This window comes from Spermophilus citellus (genome assembly GCF_964194105.1).
Source record: "Spermophilus citellus genome assembly, chromosome: 8".
Taxonomy (NCBI): Eukaryota; Metazoa; Chordata; class Mammalia; order Rodentia; family Sciuridae; genus Spermophilus; species Spermophilus citellus.
This window is the reverse complement of record NC_138189.1, coordinates 125,025,583-125,049,161: the sequence shown is the minus strand read 5'-3', so window position 1 is coordinate 125,049,161 and position 23,579 is coordinate 125,025,583. Positions and strand designations below refer to the sequence as shown.

The 23,579-nt window shown below is 35.3% G+C and overlaps 1 protein-coding gene across 5 annotated transcripts in view; it reads left to right on the top strand.

Annotated features, from left to right (window-relative positions):
* GUCY1A1 (guanylate cyclase 1 soluble subunit alpha 1) overlaps positions 1–23,579 on the top strand; it is a 60,714-nt gene that overhangs the window by 31,317 nt on the left and 5,818 nt on the right. For all 5 annotated transcript variants that reach the window (XM_081304960.1, XM_081304959.1, XM_081304958.1 and 2 more), the window contains 7 exons: positions 1,480–1,832; positions 7,222–7,283; positions 10,917–10,975; positions 12,067–12,776; positions 15,107–15,592; positions 19,110–19,253; positions 23,339–23,493. In XM_081304960.1, the coding sequence (XP_081161086.1) occupies positions 1,578–1,832; positions 7,222–7,283; positions 10,917–10,975; positions 12,067–12,776; positions 15,107–15,592; positions 19,110–19,253; positions 23,339–23,493 (1,871 nt within the window). In that variant the 5' untranslated portion in view covers positions 1,480–1,577. The remainder of the gene's footprint in view (positions 1–1,479; positions 1,833–7,221; positions 7,284–10,916; positions 10,976–12,066; positions 12,777–15,106; positions 15,593–19,109; positions 19,254–23,338; positions 23,494–23,579) is intronic.

The following is a 23,579-nucleotide window of genomic DNA, read 5'->3' as shown; positions in this document are numbered from 1 at the left end:
CAATTTACATACATACTGAGAATATATCAGGTCATTGAAAAACACAGAAAAGAAAAAGAAAAAGATCACATTCCAGTACTAAAGATTGAAATATAAAACTGTGTGTTGGATGATTCAGATACCATTATCCAAATGACAGAAGATACAGATTCCTGATTGATTTTTAATATAAACTTGTAAACCATGTTTTTTTTTTCAGATAAACTTAGTTTATAGACTAAGCCTGATTATGTAGAAATTGGTCTCACTTGGAATTAGTCTGGGTAATAGCAAACAGGTTGGCTCAGAAGTCAGATAGACCTACAATTGCAACACTAGCCCTGTCAGTTTCTAACTTTTCACTTGCAAGAAAATGAACTGAGCTTTGGAGCCTCTGGCCCTTTGGGGATAATAATACCTGTGTCATATGGTTGCTGATAGGATTAGTTATAAATATAGAGTCTCAAAACTGTGTCACACACGTTGTAGGGAATTTGTAGCTGTGGGTTCTTTTCCATTATTCCTTGAGTTTTTTTTTTTTTTTCTTTAGAGTAGAAAAGAGTTGGTGGACCCAGTCAAAGATCATTAGTGTTGTTAATGATGTGTTGAATTCAAACTATACAGTTTTAGTGACAATTAACTAGCAATAATTGAGTTATGAATTATGTGCAGATTTACAACCATGACATTGACAAAAAAGTAGAAGGAAAAATTATGCAGGAATGGAGAAGTGTATGAGTTTAGTGGGCCTGGAAAGAGAATCTTTCTTGATTTATCCAAGTGTTCTCTATATATGGATCCTCAAACACCTGAAAATTCCATATGTTCTTAGTCATGAGGAGTTCTTTGAAGAGAAATTAATTTTTATGATAATATTTTAAAGTTATTTTGCTATTTATAGTGATAAATATGTTTATTTGCAGTAGTCATTTTTACTGATCTTGTTTTTCATCTGAAATTCCATATTCCAGGTCCAAAAACATATAATTGGGCATCATTATGTCTTTCCATATATACTTTCTTCTTTAGGTATTTTTTAGGAGATATTGGTTTATACAATTCACATTTTTTTAGAAAGAAGAATGGAATAATGATGGAATGTAGTAATAAAACTAATAAAATATAGATTTAGACTTGAATTTTTGGCATGGTATTCCACTGTTAAGGAATCAAACTAGAGCAAATGGATTATAAAAATAAAAATTAGTAGTTTGTGTTAAGAACATTTTAGAAAAAAAACGTTTTATTTGACAAATGTTAAAACATTAAAAGCAAGTATTTACTACAGTGGTGTAGTTAAATGTACACATATTAAATATCTTTGCCAGATGTTCTACTCATTTTGTAATTGGCACCTGCATTATATATATATTTAATTATTTACTTGAAAATGATATGACTCTATGGTCTTTATTTTCTGTCTTCCTCTGTCTTCCTCTTGTTTTCCTAAATGTAAAAGGTCACTCCTCTAAGTTCTCTTTCTGTTCTTTTTGCCTATAGACACACCGGTCAACAGTGTTCTTGAATTGATAGTGGCTGTTGCTTATCAGGACAGCAGTTCAGCCAGCGGAAATCACAGCAGAGACAGCTCCAGCATCATGTTCTGCACAAAGCTCAAGGATCTCAAGATTACAGGGGAATGTCCTTTCTCCTTACTGGCCCCAGGTCAGGTTCCTAAAGATCCAGCAGAGGAGGTAGCAGGAGGTGCGGAGAGCTGCAAAGCAGCCCTGCCCATCTGTCAAGACATCCCTGAGAAGAATGTACAAGGAGCACTTCCACAAAGAAAAACCAGTCGGAGCCGAGTCTATCTTCACACCTTGGCAGAGAGTATTTGCAAACTGATTTTCCCAGAGGTGAGTGAGTGCATATCCTTTAGAGAGGTTAATGATATTTTGAAATTGTAAATACACACACACACACACACACACACACACTCACATATGTTTAAGGAAAATGCTTAAACACTTGATTTCTCACTTTTAAGGTTATACTAAATACAGAATATTTCCTTAAAACATATGAAAACATTTTTTAAGAAGAACCATGCTTCAAATTGTGTTTAGTCTTAAAATGTTTAACATCTTGAATTATTTTCAAAAAAGATCATGAATTTTGACAAACTTTATGACTTTGGGCAACTGTTTAACTCCTGAAAGCCTCATTTTCCTCATCTGTGAAATGAAAATAATATTATTTAGTCCCTAGAATTTTATGAGTACTAAGTGGAATCATCCGTAGCTCTTGCCATACCATAAGTGCTCAGTAGCTTTATCTATTGTTTTAAAATTGAATTCTTTGAAGAATAATGTGCTTTCTGATAGGCTTTCCTGTCCTAATTCCAAAGAGTATCATTTATTCCCTGCCAACTTGCAGAAGTCTGGAAATCTCCTTTTTTTATTGGCTCTGAATCTAAAAACTGTACAAATTAGATTTAACCCAGGCATTCCCTTTGGTCAGAGACATGAGCTTGTGATTTTCGGTGTCTCACTGTTGTTGACACAGGAATGATGATAAAGGAATACTTATGCACCATTACTGGGATTGTAAATTAGTACAACCACTATAAAAATCAATATATAGGTTTCTCAAAAGATTAGTAATGGAACCACCATATGATCCAGTTATATAACTCCTCAGTATTTATCCTCAAGTACTAAAGTTAGGATTTATAGTGGTATATGTTTGTAGCAGCACAATTCACAATAGCCAAATATAGAACCAGCTTAGGAGTCTGTTAACAGATGAATGAAAAAAGAATTGTGAGATATATGTATATAGAGAGAGGGGTTTTATTCAGCCACAAAGAAAAATGAAACTATGTCATTTTCAGGAAAATGAAGGAACTTGAGAGCATTATATTAAGTGGCATAAGCCAAACTAGGAATTCAATGTTTATATAAAGAGAAAAAGAGGAAAAGAGGGATGGGATCTTATGAAACTAGAAGGGAGACTAATAGAGTAGAAGGGGAACTAGGGAAGGGAGGATAGGAGGAAAGAGGTATTGATGAATGAAATTTACCAAATTATATTGTTGTATTGTGTGCATGTTCAAATATGTAATGGTGATTTCCATCATTATATATAGTAATTATAATGCACCAATAAAATTTTTAAAATATCTTTATATTAAAGAGAGAGAGGGTGAAAGGAAACTTTAGAACAAGGTATTTGCCAAAGGAAGTCAAATATTTAAGAAATGGAGGTGGAGAGCTCCTCTCTCCCTGTAGGACTAAAGAGAAGAGCAGTTGAAAATCCTTATGATACCTTCATCCCTTTTTGATATTCATAGGTTTATATAAACTCACTTAATCTATAAAGTTGGACATTGACATAGTCATAATTCAGCTATCATAATATGTTGATAATTTTAATTAATACAAAAATCAACCTTTTACTGATGCAGAGCACCAAAGAACCCAGACTCACTGACATTTAGATATAAAAGGAATTTCAAAGAAAACTCCCTCCACCTGCAGGCAGGAAGTATCAGAGAAATTTAGTGACTTAACCAAAATCAAGCAGCTTTCAGTGGTTAGAGCAGTAACTGATTTAAAAAAAAAGAAAGAGGAGACAAATTGATGCTTAAAGGAAGATGCATCAGAACTAGAGGAAAGTTGAGGGAGCTTACTACAAATATTATATTATCACTATAGTATTTTGGCTTATTATCATTGAAATGGAAATATTTAATTATGTTTACTCCTCTTCAGTCATTAGACAACCAGCTTTGGCTAGGATGAGAAATATAGCCCTTCTCAAGGAGTGTTTGTATCATAGTCTGAGAAGTGGTTAATACTCTTATTTCCAAGCATAGAGTGAAATGCGCAGAGGTGAACAGATGGTGATTATGAGAAAATTGGATTGCTTCCATCCTTTCCCTGAGTTCTGTCACGTTAGCTTTATTATTTTGTTGGATAAATTTTGAAGTGCTACATTAAGAATATATACATGTTGGAATCTCTTTTTGAAACATTCTGATTCACTTGATAGTGTTCCAAAAGGCCCATAAATTCTCCTCATTCTTTTTCCTTTTTGATCTTCTAATGAGTAGTTTCAAATGACTTGTCTTTGAATTTGCAGATTCTTTTGCTCTATCAAATCTGCTACTAAAACTCTTTATTGAATTTGTCAGTTTAGTTAATATGTTATTGAACTCTGGAATTTCTGTTTGGTTTATTTTTTACATTTTCTACTCCTTTTCTTTTATTCTCCGTTTGTTCACAAAGTTTTCTTGACTTTGTCTATTTGTGCTATCTTATACCTTACTGAGCAAACATTGTTATTTTGAATTTCTTGTCAAGTAATTCGTAGTTCCTTGTTTCTTGATGGTAGGTTATTAAACATTTATTTTGTTCTTCAGTTTTGTCACATTTCCCTGGCTCTTTGTGTTCCTTATAGCTTTGTTTGGTGTCTATCATGTGAAGAAGCAATCATCATTTGAGTTTTTATGAGCTGGCTTTAAAGGTATTGGAAATACCTTCAACAACTGTCCAAGCTAGAGATTCTGTGACCTTCTGAAACCTTTTCAATGGATGTCCATGTTCCATTTCTCTCCCTCTCTCTTAGAGAAGTCACAGGATTGTGTGAATTCTGTTATTATTTGAGACATGTGGGCCACTATAAACTGCCCTACTTTTTTTCCTAATGAAATGTTCTGAAATGCCAGGGTGGAATATGAAATATAAGTTATATTTTTGCTTTCTCTTTATTTAGAATAAACTGTGTTGTTTTTTCATGAACTCACAAAAATACTCAAAGAATTGACTAGTGTCATGTAGCAGAGAGGACAAGGCTACAGGAATTATAGTAGGAAGAAGTATTACTCTTCTTCTTATCTATCTGAGGTCATTTGCCATATGACAGTAAATGCCCCATTGATGAAAACAGTTGAAAAGTGTACTAATCAATCTGAATTTCATCATTGGCTGTCCAAACATCTGCTTGTCTTTGATATATACCTCTATTTTTCACTGTTTCTTTTTCAAATTGACAGATTTAATGTTCAGCCTGTTTTAGTTTCAGTTCTATCAATAATCCAAAGGAAGAAACTCAAATAGTATTTGACATCATAGTTCTTATTTTAGGTAATCAGATTTAACTCTTTGATTGCGTTTTTGTGAGGGATGGCAAGTATTAAAATTCATTATCATTAGAAAATTTACAATGGGAGCTGTTCTTCCAGAGTAGTGGAATATTTGAGTTTAAAAGGTCTTATCATTACATCCAAATTTGTAATTTTTGTCTGAAAAAAAATGAAAGCACATAAAGTTAAAATACCAGTTTAAACTTAGAAAAACATAATTGGAGTCATGAAAAACTCTTTGCATCTCATTTATTGGTCTTTTACTATTATATTGTTTGTTTATTTTTTTCATAGATGTTGCCCCCTGATAATCCTGTGAGCTCCTCAGGCATAGAGTCTAAGGAGCTTTAATGGAGTTTGAGCCTTAGTTGTAGCAAATGAGATCCATTTTCTGAATTGAATCAATTGCATTAGATATGCTCACATAAATGGTTTTACCCCATATCACAGATCTAGAGAAGAAGAGGATATGAAGAGAATCATGGGGTTCTACATATGTTCCAGAATATTGGGTTGTAAGGAGAAAAAAAAGGAGAAATGTTATAATTTACCCTTATGAATTCAAGTATACTTGGTCTATTAAAAATTGTATACAAGTGAAAAACCAATTGAAGTAGTGACATCCAAAAACTATGACAATGAAATTCTGACCATCGAAAAGTCAGAGTTTCTAGCCATCCAAAGTCACATCCATGTTGCCTCAAATAGCAATTATTCATGAAATTTTCATTCAGAGTGCATTCATAACACAGGTGCTAGTTCAACTGGTGAGACAGTAAATGAGGTTCATCATGCAGAGTACTGAATAAGCTGAATTTCTCAAGAGCAGAACATTACCCTGATAGCACTAATAACAGAGTGTTGAAATGGATATAAATCCACGAAACCATGGGCTTGAGTTCTTTCTTTCTTTCTGCAAAATATATTAATACGGAAAAATTTCATCAATAATTCAGGGTTGCTGCCTTTGTGAATGAGGTCTCAGTTTTCCTTCATAGTGTTTGCTACTCAGTTTTTTTTTTTTTTTTGTACTTTTATTACCTGTCTCTTCCACTGGGATGAGTGCACAACCTAGAATAGCACTTGCTCATAGGAGATAGAATATACATATTTATTGAATGAATGAGTTACATTCCTTCTGTTCACTAGTCAAAGTCTTGAATGCTTAATCTGTAAAATTTTATTAGAGAAGTGTTATAGTCAAGTATAGAATGTTACTCTTAGAATTTCTTACAAATTATTTCCAAACTAAAATAAGTTGAATCATCTTGTTTATATATGAATTGCTGCTCTGATCAAGAAGGTTTTTTTGTTTGTTTTGTTTCTGGCACTGGGGATCAAACCCAGGGCCTTGCACTTGCTAGGTAAGTGCTCAATCAATGAGCTACACCTATCCTGAATCAGGAACTCCTGATGGGCTATGAGGAGAGAAATGCAAACAATTCTGTCACTGGAATATTTTTTCTTCCTCTTCCTCAGGGCTATCCCTTTGTGTCTTTCAGCCAAGACCCTTTTTGGTGTTTCATGATCTTCTCATTGCCAGCATGGAATAAAAAATTGGTCATTTTCTTCTAACCTTTGCTGTCCTTATAAGAGAGGGAGGAGGAATGGTCCCTCTTCCTACTATAGCTGAGTTTGGTGAAGCAGATGTATTCCAGCTTTTCCATTTTGGATCAGAACTCATTTTCCTAAATAAGAAAGTTTTAAAAAAAGTCCAAGAAAAGCATTAGTAGTGTACTGGAGAGACATAATGAGTTACTTGATGCTGTGGTTAAAGTAGTGGCAGGATATCTAGGGGAATTTCCTGAACCAATGAATGATGCCTATGGATTCTATAGAAGACTTGACATTACCAAACTGGAGTCTTCTGTTTAGACTCAGACTCAGTTTTATTGTCCTGTGGTTGTTAGTGAGATCATGGGTAAAGAGGCAAAGCCTGTGTACAACCACACAGCCAAACTCACATTAGTCTGAGCTCCTTGTTTCTTCCCAAGTTAGAAGAACACATAGCAACCAGTCCCAGCTTCCAAGTGTAAACCCACTATATTAAATCATTCAGTTTTTTTTAGAAACCTTCAGAATGAAATTTTTAAAATCTGCATTTTTCAAATGAGTTGTTAGGTAAGGAAATGTTTAAAACATTTCTTTTCAATTTCCAGTTTGAACGGCTGAACCTTGCACTTCAGAGAACATTGGCAAAGCATAAAATAAAAGAAAGCAGGTAAGTTGAACCACTTTTGTTCTGTGAACTCCCTGTTATAACTACTAATATGACTGAAAGTAGCCAGTACTTACTGCATGCATCAATATGCCAGAAATGGGCTAAGTATTTTAGCAGCTACTAATTTGAAAGTAAGTGCATTTATTTTTCACATTTCATAGAAGACTAAATTAGGGTTTATGCAAAAGTTTTAGGATTTTACAACTATGTAGGAGAAAGCAGAGCTGAAATTCAGCTTGGGTTTTTTTTACAGCTCATGATTTTAACCATGTTTCCATATACTTCTACTTTCAACAAGCTCCCATAAGGTTTATACTTTCATATATACTAAGGGGTTATGTGTAAAATACTTAGGAAGTATTTAGCAAAATATTTGGTAAGGCATAGACAGAAAGAAATCAGAACAGAGGTCCAAGTAGTGTGCCAGCAGGCACTCTTACCCTAACACACATATTTCAAAATGTTCAATCTTTAGCAAATGTATCAGAGAAGGTAGAAGTATCAAGATGGTAAGAGGAGGAGGACCCAGGCTTGGGGAAGAAGCTAAGTTACTTACTAATTCTTAAGGAAGTTCTTCAGTATCAGCATTCTCATAACCAGTTTGGCTGCTCTGGTGAATATGATCATATTCTGTGTGTATGTGTGTACTCTCTTTTAAAATTTTCCTTGAAAAGATTTTGGAGGAGACTTAATGTAAGGCAACATTTCTTTTTTAAGCTGACATGTATCCATTTCTCAGCACCTTTATGGCTGGTGAATAATTTGATCAACACTATTTCTGATACCTTGAAATTTCAAGGATAACTTAATTTGTCAATAATACAATAAATATTTGAGTTAGATTTGCAGAATTGAACACTGGAACGTTGCAAAGCAGTTACCATCATTGGGATATTTTATAAATGCATTCATATTATCTCCTACCCGTGAGTGGATAATCTGTCCTGTGGATTATCTGGGCTTAATTTTCCTGGCTGACTGACTGGTCCCTGGCTACAGGCAGCAGAAATAAGCCAAGATGGGGTCAGGGAGAGGTTCAGAAGGAGAGAGTGTGAATCTATGTGTCTGACAGAAGCTTTGTTTACACGAGTGATATGAAAAGCATTCCAGAAGGCCTCTGACCTTAATTCTCAGTCAGACTGATAAGATAGCCACAAGTCATTCTTGCCCTGCTACTGTGTCTGTCTGCTTAAGTCCTTGGCAGCCAGTTCACTGGAAATTTATTCTTAGGGCTTTGCATCCTGAAATATTCTGACAACCACAGGCAAATATGCAGAAAGGATGTGTTCCCAGGGCCATATCTCTTAAAATAAATCTCACAACTTAATAAACAACAATCATTTTATTTGGAAATCTTAAAAAACAGTTTACCACTTTCCCTATTTCTTACAGGACAAAAAGATAACTGTCCTTTTAAAAGATATAATTGTTAATTGTTAACAATTGTTAATTGGATTGTTAATCTTAGGATTGCTTTGTGTATGAGCAAAATGGCTCTTCTTTGCTCTGCTTTTTTTTTTTTTTTAAGTTTTGGGCACTCCTCTTTTTGTTTCTGTTTCTCTCCCTCACTTGCTCATTGACAAGTCACAAATCATTTTCACTGTTCTCTGTTTGCCAATGGATATACACAACTTAACCCTTTTTTATGAGGCTTACTATTTTCTGGAACTTGAAAAACAAACAACAACAACAACAAAAATACCCAATATATTAAACAGGAAATTGCCCTTGACCGAAGTTCTTCATCCCCCACCCCACTACTGTTTAAGAGAATGAGTTTTATTGTAGTCATTATGTCACTCAGGTTGGTTGCTCAGAGAGCTTTTGCTTTGTTTCTTCTTCTGGGATCTTTTAATCACAGCATCATTTGTATGAATTCATGGATAGGGTATGTATAATGTGTGTGTGTGTGTGTGTGTGTGTGTGTGTGTTGCATACATGCATTTGCTGGTACACATGCAAGTGATTATGACTGCTTGTATTTTTTGAAGATGAATTTTGAAGAAATTCAGGTGCATGAATTGCACTATGTGCTCTTTGGACAAACTAACCTCTGTTCGCATCTCGTATCATGGGTGCTGGGGAAATGGCAGCATTGACAGCAGCTTGCTCCAGCAGTGGAGGCGGGAGATCGCAAGAGCAAAGCCAGCCTCAGCACCTTAGCAAGGCCCTTTCTCAAAATTTAAAAATAAAATAAATTAAATTAAATTTAAAAAGGACTGGAGATGTGGCTCAATGATTAAGTTCCCCTAGGTTCAATCCCTGATTCAAAAAACAAATGAAGGAAGGAAGGAAGGAGAGCACAGGGTGAGGATATCTGCTCTCATTCTTTATGAAAAAAAATTGATTAATATAGACAAATATCTAACAAGTGATTTGGGGATCTCTAGATCCAAATTTCATATAATAATACACACATATTCATATGTTTATACATGCATACATAAATAAATCATAGGGTGATTTTCAACCCACTTAGATAAAATATTTTTACCTAGTATTGTAAATAGTTATAACTAGTATACCTTTATATGACAAATTACTGAACTGCCCAGTTTCCCTCTTGAACATATTTCCTTGTGAAAACTCCTCAACATTGTATTGAAATTATATTTAAAATTTTAAATTTTCCTGATTGATTCATCTAATGATTCATCTAATGGCAAATTGAACCACAAATAGAACCTTGGGTGTCTTTTAATATGCTTCAGTAACTTAGTAGATTTTGTTATAATCATATCATGGGTGTCAGAAATTCACCCTCCCCATGAATTCATACAAATGATGCTATGATTAGTTAGAAGATCCCAGAAGAAGAAACAAAGCAAAAGCTCTCTGAGCAACCTACCTGAGTGACATAATGACCACACTAAAACTTAACAAATTGACAGGTTATCCTGTTGAAATTACTGAAATAATTTTTATTAATTAGAATGTCTGCTATTAGGTTATCAGTTTCTGTGCTATAAAAATAAGTGCAGTTTGATTAAATACTATATTTCTCAGTTACTAATTTTCTATACAAGAGTAAGAATGAAAGTATAATTTGATGATGTCTGAGATAAATATGTACAGCTCTAAACCCAAAAAGAAAAAATACTGTGTATTTGCTTAAGGAAAAAAAACAGCAAAGCAACAGTGATACTTAAAAGTAAAATCCCTCTATATGTGGATTTTTTTTTAGATAGATGATAAGAAAACTCTGAAGATTTATTACTATCTTTGTGTGGGAGGGCTGGGGTTACTAGAATTGAACCCAGGGCCTCACACATGCTAAGCAAGCTTTTTACCACTCAGTCACATCTCAGCCCCCATTACCTCTTCTTGAGCAAGTCACACTCCTGGTTCTCTGCCAGTGCATATTTCCTTTAGTATTAGTCTATGTAAAATAAACATCAAAAGCAAATATGCTTTAATATATCTATGTCTATGTCATGTGCAGTTCACATACAGTTTGGACTTTCCCAACATTGCTTTGGACTGTACATGTCACTGCTCTGTTCCTGCAAAGTTGCTAGACAAAATTTGTTTCTGCAAAGCTATTACCTGTCATAATTTCTATATGTTTCCTATAATATGAATTTTTAGCATTCATGTATCATTTTATAATTTAAGATATTGAATTATTTCCAGGAGATTTTTAGAAAGAGAAGACTTTGAAAAAATAATTGCAGATCAAGCAATTGCAGCAGGTAATAGAAATATTTTCTTCAAAATACTTATATTTACTTGTGGGTGAAGTGGTCAATATTTTACATTGTGTTAATGTAATGTGATGTATTATATGTTATTGTTTGACCTCAAACATGTCCTCTTTTTATCATCATTATTGACTGAGAAATGGGAAACTGACTTACAGACATTCACAGGCTTTGGTCTTGAGCCCAAGCATTTCTAATTTATACACAAGAAATTCTGCTCAACAAGGTAAAATAAAGAATGTTTTTAAAGGTTGAAATCAATCATGGGAGAAAGGGTTTTCAGTGTTCCCACGTTAATAACTAGCTTGGGGGAAAAAATAGACGAGTGACTATTCTACTGCCTTTTTCAAATTTGAATACATGGACCAAGAGGTTGCCTCTTTCTAAAAGTACAATTTGTACAGAATTATGATAATAATGGCTAATTTATATTGAGCCCATCTTAGGAGCCCTATATTATTCTAAGCATCATCTCCACATATCACAATAGTGTCTTGAAGTGGTTAGTGTTATTTTTTCCTACATCACGGAGGAGAAAATATAATACACAGAGGTTTTGGAAGGAGAAGCTGTAGAAAGTAAATAATATATTTCAAGCAAATATTCATCCAGGTAATATTAAATAACAAGGATTCATTCTGCTCAGAGGGAAAAAATGCTTTATAATTATCTCCACACAAAATTGAGTCTCACTGCCATTGATATTAAACTGATTCCAGTGTTTGACACACTACAGGAGGTCCTCTGAGAGGTGAGGCATTTCATAAGGTTTTTGTCATTAATGGAGAGATGGGAAGGCTTTTTCCTAAGTGGACTTAATCCTGAGATTCTAATTGTTGTCTTATAGTTAAGAGAGATTAAAAGGTAGTTTATTACACTAAATTGGTCATTTAAAAAGATAATCTGAGGATTTTTACTCAGAATTTTTACCAGAATTTTAGAAGCTAAGCGGTATTGATAATTTGACTCTAGTTATTTGATTTTGGTTGGAGCTCTTATTAGAGGAAATAGATAAAGAGGAAACTAAATAAGCAAATGAAACCAGGTTGAAAATAGGAGTGACATGTGCTCTGTGTTGTCAGGGGTTCCAGCGGAGAACATCAGAGAATCTCTCGGTGAAGAGCTCTTTAAAATTTGCTATGAGGAAGATGAACACATACTCGGCGTGGTTGGAGGCACCCTGAAAGATTTTTTAAACAGCTTCAGCACCCTCCTGAAACAGAGCAGCCATTGCCAGGAAGCAGAAAAGAAGGGCAGGCTTGAAGATGCCTCCATTCTATGCCTGGATAAGGAGCATGATTTCTTAAATGTTTACTATTTCTTCCCCAAGAAAATCACATCCCTGATCCTTCCCGGTGTCATTAAGGCAGCTGCTCACACACTGTATGAGACCGAAGTGGACGTGTCCTTGATGCCTCCCTGTTTCCGGAGTGATTGCACGGAATTCGTCAATCAGCCCTATTTGTTATACTCTGTCCACGTGAAAAGCACCAAACCGTCTCTGTCCCCCGGGAAACCCCAGTCCTCCCTGGTGATCCCCGCATCGCTCTTCTGTAAGACCTTCCCATTCCATTTCATGTTTGACAAAGATCTGACCATTCTGCAACTTGGCAATGGCATTAGAAGACTGATGAACAGGAGGGACTTTCAAGGAAAGCCAAATTTTGAAGAATACTTTGAAATTCTGACTCCAAAAATCAACCAAACCTTTAGTGGGATCATGACAATGTTGAATATGCAATTTGTCATACGAGTGAGGAGATGGGACAACTCTGTGAAGAAAGCTTCAAGGGTAAGGAAAGCACAATATTATCTTTCATATAAATTGTTATTTCATATTTGAGTACTAAAAACCATTGCATCACTTCAAATGTTTTGATTACACATTTATGTCTAAAACAACTCCCTTCTGAGGCTGTAATGATTTCAAAATCCTTTCTGCATTCATTTACTTGCTTACTTGATTCATTAATTCACAAATATTTATTGAATATAATTTGCCTTTCAAAATCCTTATTGGGTATTTAAATTTAAATTAGATAAGTGTTTATATAAAATTATTTTAATTACCAAATAGTTAATTTAGTTTGAATAATAAAAATATTGTTTTATAATAAGTAAAGAAAAACCACATATTGTAAGAGGTAACTAAGTGAATGTTTATTTATTTGTTTGTTTTTTGCAGTGTTGAGTATCTGACACAGAGCCTTGAACATGCTAAGCAAACGCTTTACGTCTCAGCTACATCCCCAACCACTAAATTGATTTTTAATCAATACTTAATAGATATGATTAATTGCTACAGAGAGTGTGGTAGGGGATGAGTTTTGACACATCATGATAGAGAACTTTGGTAATTATTTAGTTTCAGGAAAGAAAGTTTACAGTCACAGTTGATAGTGTAAAAAAAAAGCTGAGACGCTTTGCTTATAACCCCAGGACAACCACTGTTTCCAAAACTGAAACAGCTTTAATGTTAACTTTTATAGTAAAATTAACATATCTACATGTGTTTTTAAATGGCTAATACACAAAGATGTTCTTTGGAGCAAAAATTTGAAAATATCAGTTATTTAAATTTTTGTTTACAGCAAAATTATTACTTCAAAATTACTTTTTTTGCTAAACAATATGTTTTGGTCATCCTTTCATATTATTGGGTATAGATTTATTTCACTTTTTTGGAAATTGTGCTATTCCATTGGATGATCGTGTTCTACTTTATTTAACCAGTCTCCCATTGAAGAATATTTGTGTTGCAAATAATTGCTTCAGTGGACACACATACATATTTGTGCACATGTGCACCGATTTTCTGTGGTCCAACTTGATCACCTCTTCCAACCCCCCATTGTGCTAGCTGGTTGGTACTCTGTTTTGAGTTTATAAAAGGCAGCATTGGTTAAGTGCTACAGGCAAAGTTGAAATAGGGACATTACTTTTTCTATAGGATCAGCTTTCTCCCAGTGAAGTCTCTGGGAGATAATGACTTATAAAAGATACCTCTGTGGGATTTCTCATGACAATTTCTTTCTTTAAAGGCAAAAATCTTACCTTTGAGGATTTTAAACTTCCATATCTACCAAATGGAATTAGTAGCTCATGATAAAAGAGGAAGAGAAAAAAAAGCATGCTAAAACAGATGGCAAAAAAATTAAAAAAGGGTGGGGTAGGGAGAAAGGATAAGAAAAAGAAAAAGGGAGGGAGGAAAGAAGACTCTGTTTTTCATGGATACCACAAATTATACAAAAAGCGCAACTCCAGATTAGCCAATAAATAATACCAAAAGTGTCAGGCATAGTGGTGCATGCTTGTAATCCCAGCAGTTCTAGAGGCTGAGGCAGGAGAATTGCAAGTTTGAGAACAGTCTCAGCAATTTAAGTAGGCCTAGCAATTTAGGTAGCCCAGGTTTAGTGAAATTATTTCTCGAAATAAAACATAAAAGGGGCTCAGGGTGTGGGAGGTTCAATCACTTGTAGAGATAAAGAGAGAGGGTATGAGGAGAAGGAAGAAAGGAAGAGAAGGGGGGAGGAAGAAGGAAAAAGAAAGAAAGAAAGAAAGAAGGAAGGAAGGAAGGAAGGAAGGAAGGAAGGAAGGAAGGAAGGAAGGAAGGAAGAAAACGAATGAACTGGAGTTGTGGCTCAGTGGTAGAGCACACACCTAGCATGTGTAAGGCCCTTGGGTTCAATCCTCAGCACCATGTAAAAATAAATAAAATAAAGGTATTGTGTCCAGCTATAATTAAAAATAAATAAATAAAAGAATAAAAAAGAAAGAGGAAGAAAGGAAGAAGTAAGGGAAATATTAAAAGAATATATTAGCAAAATTATCAGCATGCTTCTTGGTAAGAAAGCCTTGAAGCCAAAATGTTTTGAATTGTCCATTGGAAATCATAATTTTTGTGTAGTGCATACACCAAAATGTTCTTCAAATATCTGCAAGCATTTTAGAACTCATACCAAATTGTAACTTTAGAAAGCATTTTGTTCTTTTGCTTTAGGTTAAAAAACAGAGTTTGAATGCCTAGTGATTATCCCTGTATGTACTTCCTCTCCTTTTGTCTCAGAAAGATGCTGCAAACTTGAATAAACCAAAACAATTGGGTTCTCCTTTGTTTTGCAGGTTATGGATCTCAAAGGCCAAATGATCTACATTGTTGAATCCAGTGCAATATTGTTCTTGGGGTCACCCTGTGTGGACAGATTAGAAGATTTTACAGGAAGAGGGCTCTATCTATCAGACATCCCAATTCACAACGCACTGAGGGATGTGGTCTTGATAGGGGAACAAGCTCGAGCTCAAGATGGCCTGAAGAAGAGGCTGGGGAAGCTGAAGGCCACCCTTGAGCAAGCCCACCAAGCCCTGGAGGAAGAGAAGAAAAAGACAGTAGACCTTCTGTGCTCTATATTCCCCTCTGAGGTGGCTCAACAACTGTGGCAAGGGCAGATGGTGCAAGCCAAGAAATTCAGTAATGTCACCATGCTTTTCTCAGACATTGTTGGGTTCACTGCCATCTGCTCCCAGTGCTCACCACTGCAGGTCATCACCATGCTCAATGCCCTCTACACTCGTTTTGACCAACAGTGTGGAGAGCTGGATGTGTACAAGGTAAGGGTGGGGCAGGGCAATGGCCATTTACAGGCAAAAGTCACTGTGGAAAAAGTACTGTGCCTAGAATCTGAATTGTAATGTAAATGACAGGCTTTCTCTGCAGGGTCAGGAAAGCTATATCCTGGAACAGTCTTTGTGTATCAATTATGTGGGTGTTCTCCAGCCCAAAATAGCTCTGGATCTGCACAGAAACAAAGCTAATTGTTCCAGAAAAGGACTGCCACATTGTCTTCTCAAAAAATAAGCAAAGAATTGAGGAGGGAGGAAAGGCTGAATGGAAGACAGTAAAAAGGTAGAGTTTAAGAGTCAAGAGAGCAGCCACTTCACTGTGCAAATCGAGTTGAATTATGAAGCATGAGATATTTCAGGGTATGACTCATAAAGGAGAACTTTATCCTTTGTGTCTTTAAAGAGTAAAAAAAAAAAAACCATGATGATTATAAAAAAAAATCCCTTTAAATAGATTAATTCATGTAAACAGAATTTACATGGCACTTTTCATAGCCAGTTAACAGAAATCAGAATTACCTACTTAAGGCATTTTTGCAGCTTGGTCAAGGGTAGACATTTGAATAAGACAGATGTGTCTTCAAATTTGTTTTCTACCTTGCATACACAATAAACTGAGCAAGTGAAAAACCTTTTCTCAATTCTGCAACAGAGAAATATCCACCTAGAGTTTATATGCATGAGTAACACACTAACTACATCCCATAAACTTTGTGAACAAGATTGTTACAAAGGTTATCATAGAGTTATGGATCAGATATTCAGGATTTATTGAATGATTATAATTAACACTGAGGATACAACATTGACTGTCTCTGACACCTAATAAATTAGTTTTCAAAAAGTCTAACTATTGTTAGGAAGAGAGCTAATGAAGAAATTTCACATTCTGCTTGCTTCGTTAGAATTAAAAGTTTCATATTGTTTAAATTATATTGCCTGGGGTTTGGGATTTAGCTCCAGGGTGTAGTGCTTGCCTATCATGTGAAAGGCCCTGGGTTCCATCCCCAGGACCACAAAAAATAAAATATAAGTATCTGGCCTTGTTATGGATTTTGGCATTAAGAATAAAGCACTCATCTCATTTGTAAGTCTCAAATCATCTGCTTAATTTGCCACATAACAATCTGGCATTCCAGAGTTTGAACATGAAATAAATAATTTATTGAGGAGGAAACAAATTTTATTTATGGGAATACATAAACCGTTGTGTTGTTTTACTTGAGATGCTAGAAGCAAGAACTTCCTTTTTGAAATTTCTAACAGGAAATTCCAAACAGTACTATGATTCCCTTGGTGGTGGTAGGGAGTCCCTGTATAATTGCAGATAAAATAATTGGCTTCAGTTTAGTTAAGTTTGATGACCTCTTGTGGAATTTGCTATATTTATTTGTAGTCATTTTCTGTTTTGAGAATGTCTCCTCTCCCTGAGCTGTGAGAAGGTGTCATTTTCTCCATTTAACCTGCTGTGATTGCTAGCAGAAGTAGCCCTCTTCTATTCTGATAATTCCTTTAAGGCTACAGAGTAGTCTCCAAATACCCAATCAAGAATTTTAGAAACTGTGCTCCTTCCTACAAGCACTGCAGCCATAGAGTTCCCTGGTTAGCCTAAATGCAGCTGGAGCTAGGTAATAAATCATCTGCTCTCCCAGGATCCCCCCCCATTTCTAATTTTGCATGAAAATATCTGGAGAGAGCTGAAAGTAAACAAGGAAGGGTCATAGCCATCGGCTAAATTAAGATCTCCAAAATGCACAACCAAGGCTCACCTCCAAGTGTAATGACTCTAAGGAATAGCCAACTTTATTTATTGCAGGACTTAGTTGTACCAGGACTTTATGTAATTTCATTTTCTTTCTGTCTCAATCTTCCGATCATTGCCATGTGTACTCCTGCATCCCTTAGTCCATTGTTTTAGCAAAATTTTATTGGTTATACCGCCTCTTCCATTTTGGGTAGGCAATAAATACAAAGAAGGAGGGAACAAACCAGGGGGAGAAGGGTCCATATGTGGTGAGAGAGGGAGAAAAGAGCAAAGTTCACAAATGCCAGATTTCTACATGACATGACAGATGCCCGATTCTACTCAAGTAGGAATAAAATGCTGCAAGAGAGATTGGAGGAAACAGTGGGGTTGGGGGGCAGTCAAATTTTATCTGCAGAGAGTTTGTTCCAGGAGAAGAAATAGAAAGTTGGAACACATTTGGTATGTTTAAGGGATAACAGGAGGCCAGTGACATGGAAACAACTTGAGCAAGAGGCAGGTTTGGAAGATCAAGTCAGAGATTAGCAGAAAGGTTAAGAACAACTTTGGTGATGGCGTGATAAGGCTTCTGAACGTGTAGCAAATTACCAAAGGCAACAACAAAAAGCTTCTCTTTTTGTCCCTTCTTCAACTTTATCCCTTCATTGAGGAGGCTTTGGAGTAATATGGTCTAATAGGTTATAATAAATATTTAGAGAAGAAGAAAATGCAACTATTTGAATTAGGGAAAATATTTATGTATTTAAGTTAATATTTAGGGATTTTTTTGTGGCCAGTATCACAGACAGATAAAAAAATTGCCAGTGTCAATGATGATTATGATGATGGTGGTGGTGGTACTTGGAATTTATATAACAGCTTGATTTCCAGTAGCCTACCAAGCATCATTACTTTTATCTTCTGATTTGACATTTGCTTTCTATCTTTTGTGATTAATATGCACATATACCGTTAGTAATTGCTGTAAAAGCCCCAAAAGTAATTTAGGAAAAAAAAAAAGATCTCTTTTACTCTTAAGACTATTAGTGTCTTAGTTTTGCATTACACATTTTTACTACATTCATATGACATTTATTGAGGATGACTTCATCCTACACTGCTTTATGATGAAGGAGATATAAAATGACTAAATATTTTTAATGTTTTAGGCAATTTATTATAAAACTTATATACCTCATCTGTTTCTACACAAGCTGCTTTACATGGTGGGGAAAAAATAGGTTAAATGACCTAGGAAGTTAGTTGCAACTCTAGAATAGAAGCTGCCTGACACTGTATTTCACAGGATTCTGCAGTGTCCCAATGTAAGAGGTCTAATCCTTGTGAATTTCCTGAGAAGGAAACTCTCTTCTGAGAGTACATTATTTACTCTGATTCTCCATAGGGCCTGAGCCTTGAGATTTCTGCTTTTTTTTTTTTTTTTTTTTTTTGTGGCGGGGAGCAGGGGTGTACTGGGGATTGAACTCAGGGGCACTCAACCACTGAGACACATCTGCAGCTCTGTTTTGTGTTTTATTTAGAGACAGGGTCTCACTGAGTTGCTTAGTGCCTTGCCATTGCTGAGGCTGGCTTTGAACTCATGATCCTCCTGTCTCAGCCTCCCGAGCTGCTAGGATTACAGGCATGCAACACCACACCCGGCAGATTTCTGCTATTTGATTCTTGATTTCCAATATATAATATATGCCAGTTGGTCTTCCTGAGCTTTTATTTATAGTATGCAACATACCCTACATCTAGGTGGAGACCATTGGCGATGCATATTGTGTAGCAGGGGGATTACACAGAGAGACTGATACCCACGCCGTCCAGATAGCCCTGATGGCCCTAAAGATGATGGAGCTCTCTGACGAAGTCATGTCTCCCCATGGAGAACCTATCAAGGTAAGACAGATTATATATTATTAAGGGAATGTCATGAGACCAAAGGCTTAGGGGTTGGTTACCAAAGAATGGTATATTTATTAGGGTTTATTGCAGACAGCAAAATCTTCTCTAACTTGTTTAAGCAGGAAGAAGTTTACTAAAGAATATTAAATGGCTTAACAATCATTGAGAGGGCTGCAGAAGTCATTTATAATTTGGGCTTTGAAAAATTGACTCTCTCAAACAAACTTCAGGACTTTTTGTGCGTTTTCCAAGCTAAGGTCTCAGATCCTTTTTTTTTTCATGGTCTGAAAGCTGATTCCAGAGCAACTGTATCATAGTGACCATCAGGAAACTACTGTGTTCACAAAGCTGTTGTCTCTGCTATTGGCTACAGAGCAAAAATGCACCTACTACAATATCACTCGGCAAGGTGAAAATTCTACATCATGACCATCACAAGATACTTGAATAGAAAATGGACTCTCTGCTAAGCATCTCATAGAAAACCAAAAGCTTCCACAACTGTGTTTGCACCTGGAAGCAAAAGAAACACAATCACAATGAAAATCTTGTCTTCCAAATCTTATGTAAATACATCTGATTCACCAACTTATCTACATCTAGAAGCTGCAAAGCTGTTTGGAAAATGTAGTTCTTAGTTGGATAGAACCTGCACCTGTAGGGAAGGACATTTTGTTACAATAAATGTTGTTTTGTTACAATAAATGTTGATTATGCATCCACCAATATTTTCCAAGGCATAAAACATTTCAAAAAATTTAGATGACCCAGATCTCAGAAATAATATCTTATTATAGAGAAGAAATAAAATCAGCAAGGTAGGTATTTGTTCAATAACATGAGTGAATCACATTCATTTTCCCCACTGACAGTGAATCTGCTGCTTAATTTTTATAGAATACTTCTCAATTTGGGACCTTTAGAAATGGCCCCTTAAAGTAATGTATAATCCCATCTGGTGTGCAATAAAACGTAAAAAAAAAAAAAAAAAGAAAAAGAAAACCAGAACTGTAATAATTAGAGATTTATCCTTGGTTTTCTTTAACCAAGCCATCTGCTTGGTTAAAGAAATCTTCTGTCATCCCATTTGTAATGTTGCTGACTAACATACTTTCCTACACTTAGTGGTGTTAGACCAATATTTTATATTATGCATTGATTCTGTTTTCCAGGAATCTGGATAAGGCATAGGAACACTAGGGTGTCTTTGCTTAACAGGATCTGAGACTTTAGCTTGGAAAACACACAAGAAGTGGAGGATACCTGGAATACTTAGAATTGTATTGCTTGGAGCAGGTGGACCTATTCCAAGATGGTGCTTCACTTATGTACCTGGTTCCTTGGTGAGGATGGCAAACAGCCTGAGCTCTGCTGGGACCATCAGCCCAGATGTTACAACATGGTAGTCTCAGAGTAGCCACTTCTTAGGTGGTAACTTACTTGCTAGTTAACAAAATTGTTGGAAGCTGCATGACCTTTTATGATCCAGCCTTGGAAGATACACAACGAAAGTTCTGCTGAATACTGTTGATAGTAGTCATGTGGCTGCCCGGAGGAGAGCCAGCTTAGACACCGTGTCTCAATAGAAGGAGCATGAAATTTGCATCTGTATTTTAATTGCGTTTTTAGAGGAGAATTGTGCATTTCTTTCTATTTCTTTGTGAGTATTCATAGCAATAAAGTAAATATTAAAAATATTGAAATAGAAAATGGTGTTTTCCACATAAATGAATTTTATACTTATGTGCTTTAGGGGGTGGGTTTAATGGCATGACTTTTATTATTTGCCTAAATATTTGTATTTTTTAAATATTTTTTTCAGTTTGATGAATTATTTATAAATAACTTTAACAAAGTTACCTGAGTAATAATAAATTAGATTTTCTGAGCTGTAAAGTGACACAGAAAACATATCATTTTATGTGTTCTTACTGGCAGTCCTGTGAAATATGTGAGTTTTAGAAAATGCATGTGAAACATTATAAAGCCAGAGTATAAAGCATTTTTAGAGGGAAGGGAACATAAATATGTATCAGAAAGGAGCACACTGTGGCTTAAACAGTGTCTCATTTGACCTTCAACATTAAGAAGAATAGGCCACAATTCACCGAGATGGACAAGAGTAAAATTTTTTATGAATTAGGAGCTGAAGTCAGGTCCATTTGGCTTCAAATCTCAAACTTCTACTTCTTACCTGGTTACCTCATGGAATGGACTTGAAATGAAAAAAATGAAAACTTTTTTTTCCTCCTTTTCAAACTCTGTGCTTTTTTCCAACACATCCCATATGCAAATTATTCACTGATACACTTCCTATTTACAGCTTCACTAACGTATATCCACTCCAGCTTAGATAAGTATAGTGGACAGAAGACAGACTGAAGTGCTGAATGTCACAGTGAGAGTCTCTAAGTTAGTGAACATGGAAACAAACATTTGGTACTTCACCTTCCTATTCCCAGAAGCCTAGAATAAGTAATTAGTTAGGCCAAAAGTAGAGTGGTCCCCAAATATGAAACTCTCCCAGTAGGTTCCCAATTCAGCTTTTAGTGGGAGACAGAAGTCTGTTAGTCTTCAATTGTTTCCATAGAAGTCTTTTTCCAGTGTAAAGATATGCATTCAGGGCACGATGTGCATTTTAAACTTTGGATCATTTTCTTGCTCATATATTTGGAAAGTTCTCTAAAAAAGCCTCTGGGGTTGATTTGAGAACTGGAAAAGGGGAGGAAGGGTGACGGGCATGGGAAGAATTCTCTGAGCTTTGGCTTTGGATTTGAAGAGAATGTATTTACATATTATTTATGAAATAATAAGATTAAAATGCCATGGTATGTGTATCATATAAAAAGCTAGAGTAACTAAATAAACAGAGAAAAATTGGTTTGACCAAAAGAATCCCCAAGAGAGTGATAACTTCTCAATCAATTGTGCTGAAGTCATGGTTTATATTTGTGGATAAAAGAGGCTTTTATTTTTTCAGATTTTTTAATTGTATATATGTTACTGAATCCTTGGCTTTTGTTTAAAATGCATGTATCTAATAAAATGTTTTCAAATGGTCAACTACACATAGAATGTGAAAAAAATTTATATGATATCTGATTCTCATTTAAAATATATTAACTTTTACTGTTGTAGTGTTAAGAATTTGTACATCTTCTTAGATCATCAAATATTAGATATTTTAGAAGATTCCACTAAAAATATTCCATGTCTCTGCATCCTTCAGTCATTCACATCTCTTCAACTTTTATGCCAACATATTACATACTGACTTTTTTTCTAGATATGGCACAACTTTGGTGTTGCATGAATCTGAATTTTACTTTAGTGTGTGTAGAATACATAGATTATAGTCAGTGTGATCTTATCTCTGGCAATTCTAATTTTTATTTTCTTGTGTCATTTTCTACTTAAATATTACAATTTATCTTCCATAGTTAGTCATTTTGATAATGGGATAACATTTGACATAAATTATTTTAAAATGAAACATCCTTAAAAAAACTTTTTTAGGGGTACAGCCACATTATGCTCCCCAGGTGCCTTGAACTCCCAAGCTCAAGTAATTCCCTTGCCTTCAGCCTCTGGAGGAGTTGGGACAATAGATGTGTGGTACCTTGCCAGGCTTTGAAAAATTCCACTTTTTTTTCTTTTGCCATTCTCTGTCACTATTTTGAGAAACAACTCCCAGAGTCCAGAATTTATATCTTTCTCACTTGATGGACAGAGCTTATTTACATAAACAGCCCACAGATTCCTTGTTACATGGCTGTAGTGACCATAAGGGTATGTGTGTTTCAGAAATTAAGATAATAAATGTGGTCTGCTTAAGAAACCTAACCATATAAATGGAAGAGAGGTAAGGGGGAGACTACTGATTCCTCACTAATAATTTTTACTTGCAAGTGAGAAATAGAAGGAAGTGTTAAGGAAGGCAGTGGTGTGGTCGGAGCTACTGGTAAAAATAATTTAGACATGACATTCAAACAACACTGACAAGTAGGAAACGGTTTATCAGTGACAAGTAGGAAGTGGTTTACCAGTAACTGGGAACATTGTTATGTTTTTACTTTCAGATGCGAATTGGACTGCATTCTGGATCCGTTTTTGCTGGAGTTGTTGGAGTTAAAATGCCCCGTTACTGCCTTTTTGGAAACAATGTCACTCTGGCTAACAAATTTGAGTCCTGCAGTGTGCCACGGAAAATCAATGTCAGTCCAACAACCTACAGGTACTAATGGCATTAAACACCTGAAATATATTGTTATTACTATATAAAATTGTCATTTTTATATTACTGATTTGATTCATTTTCCA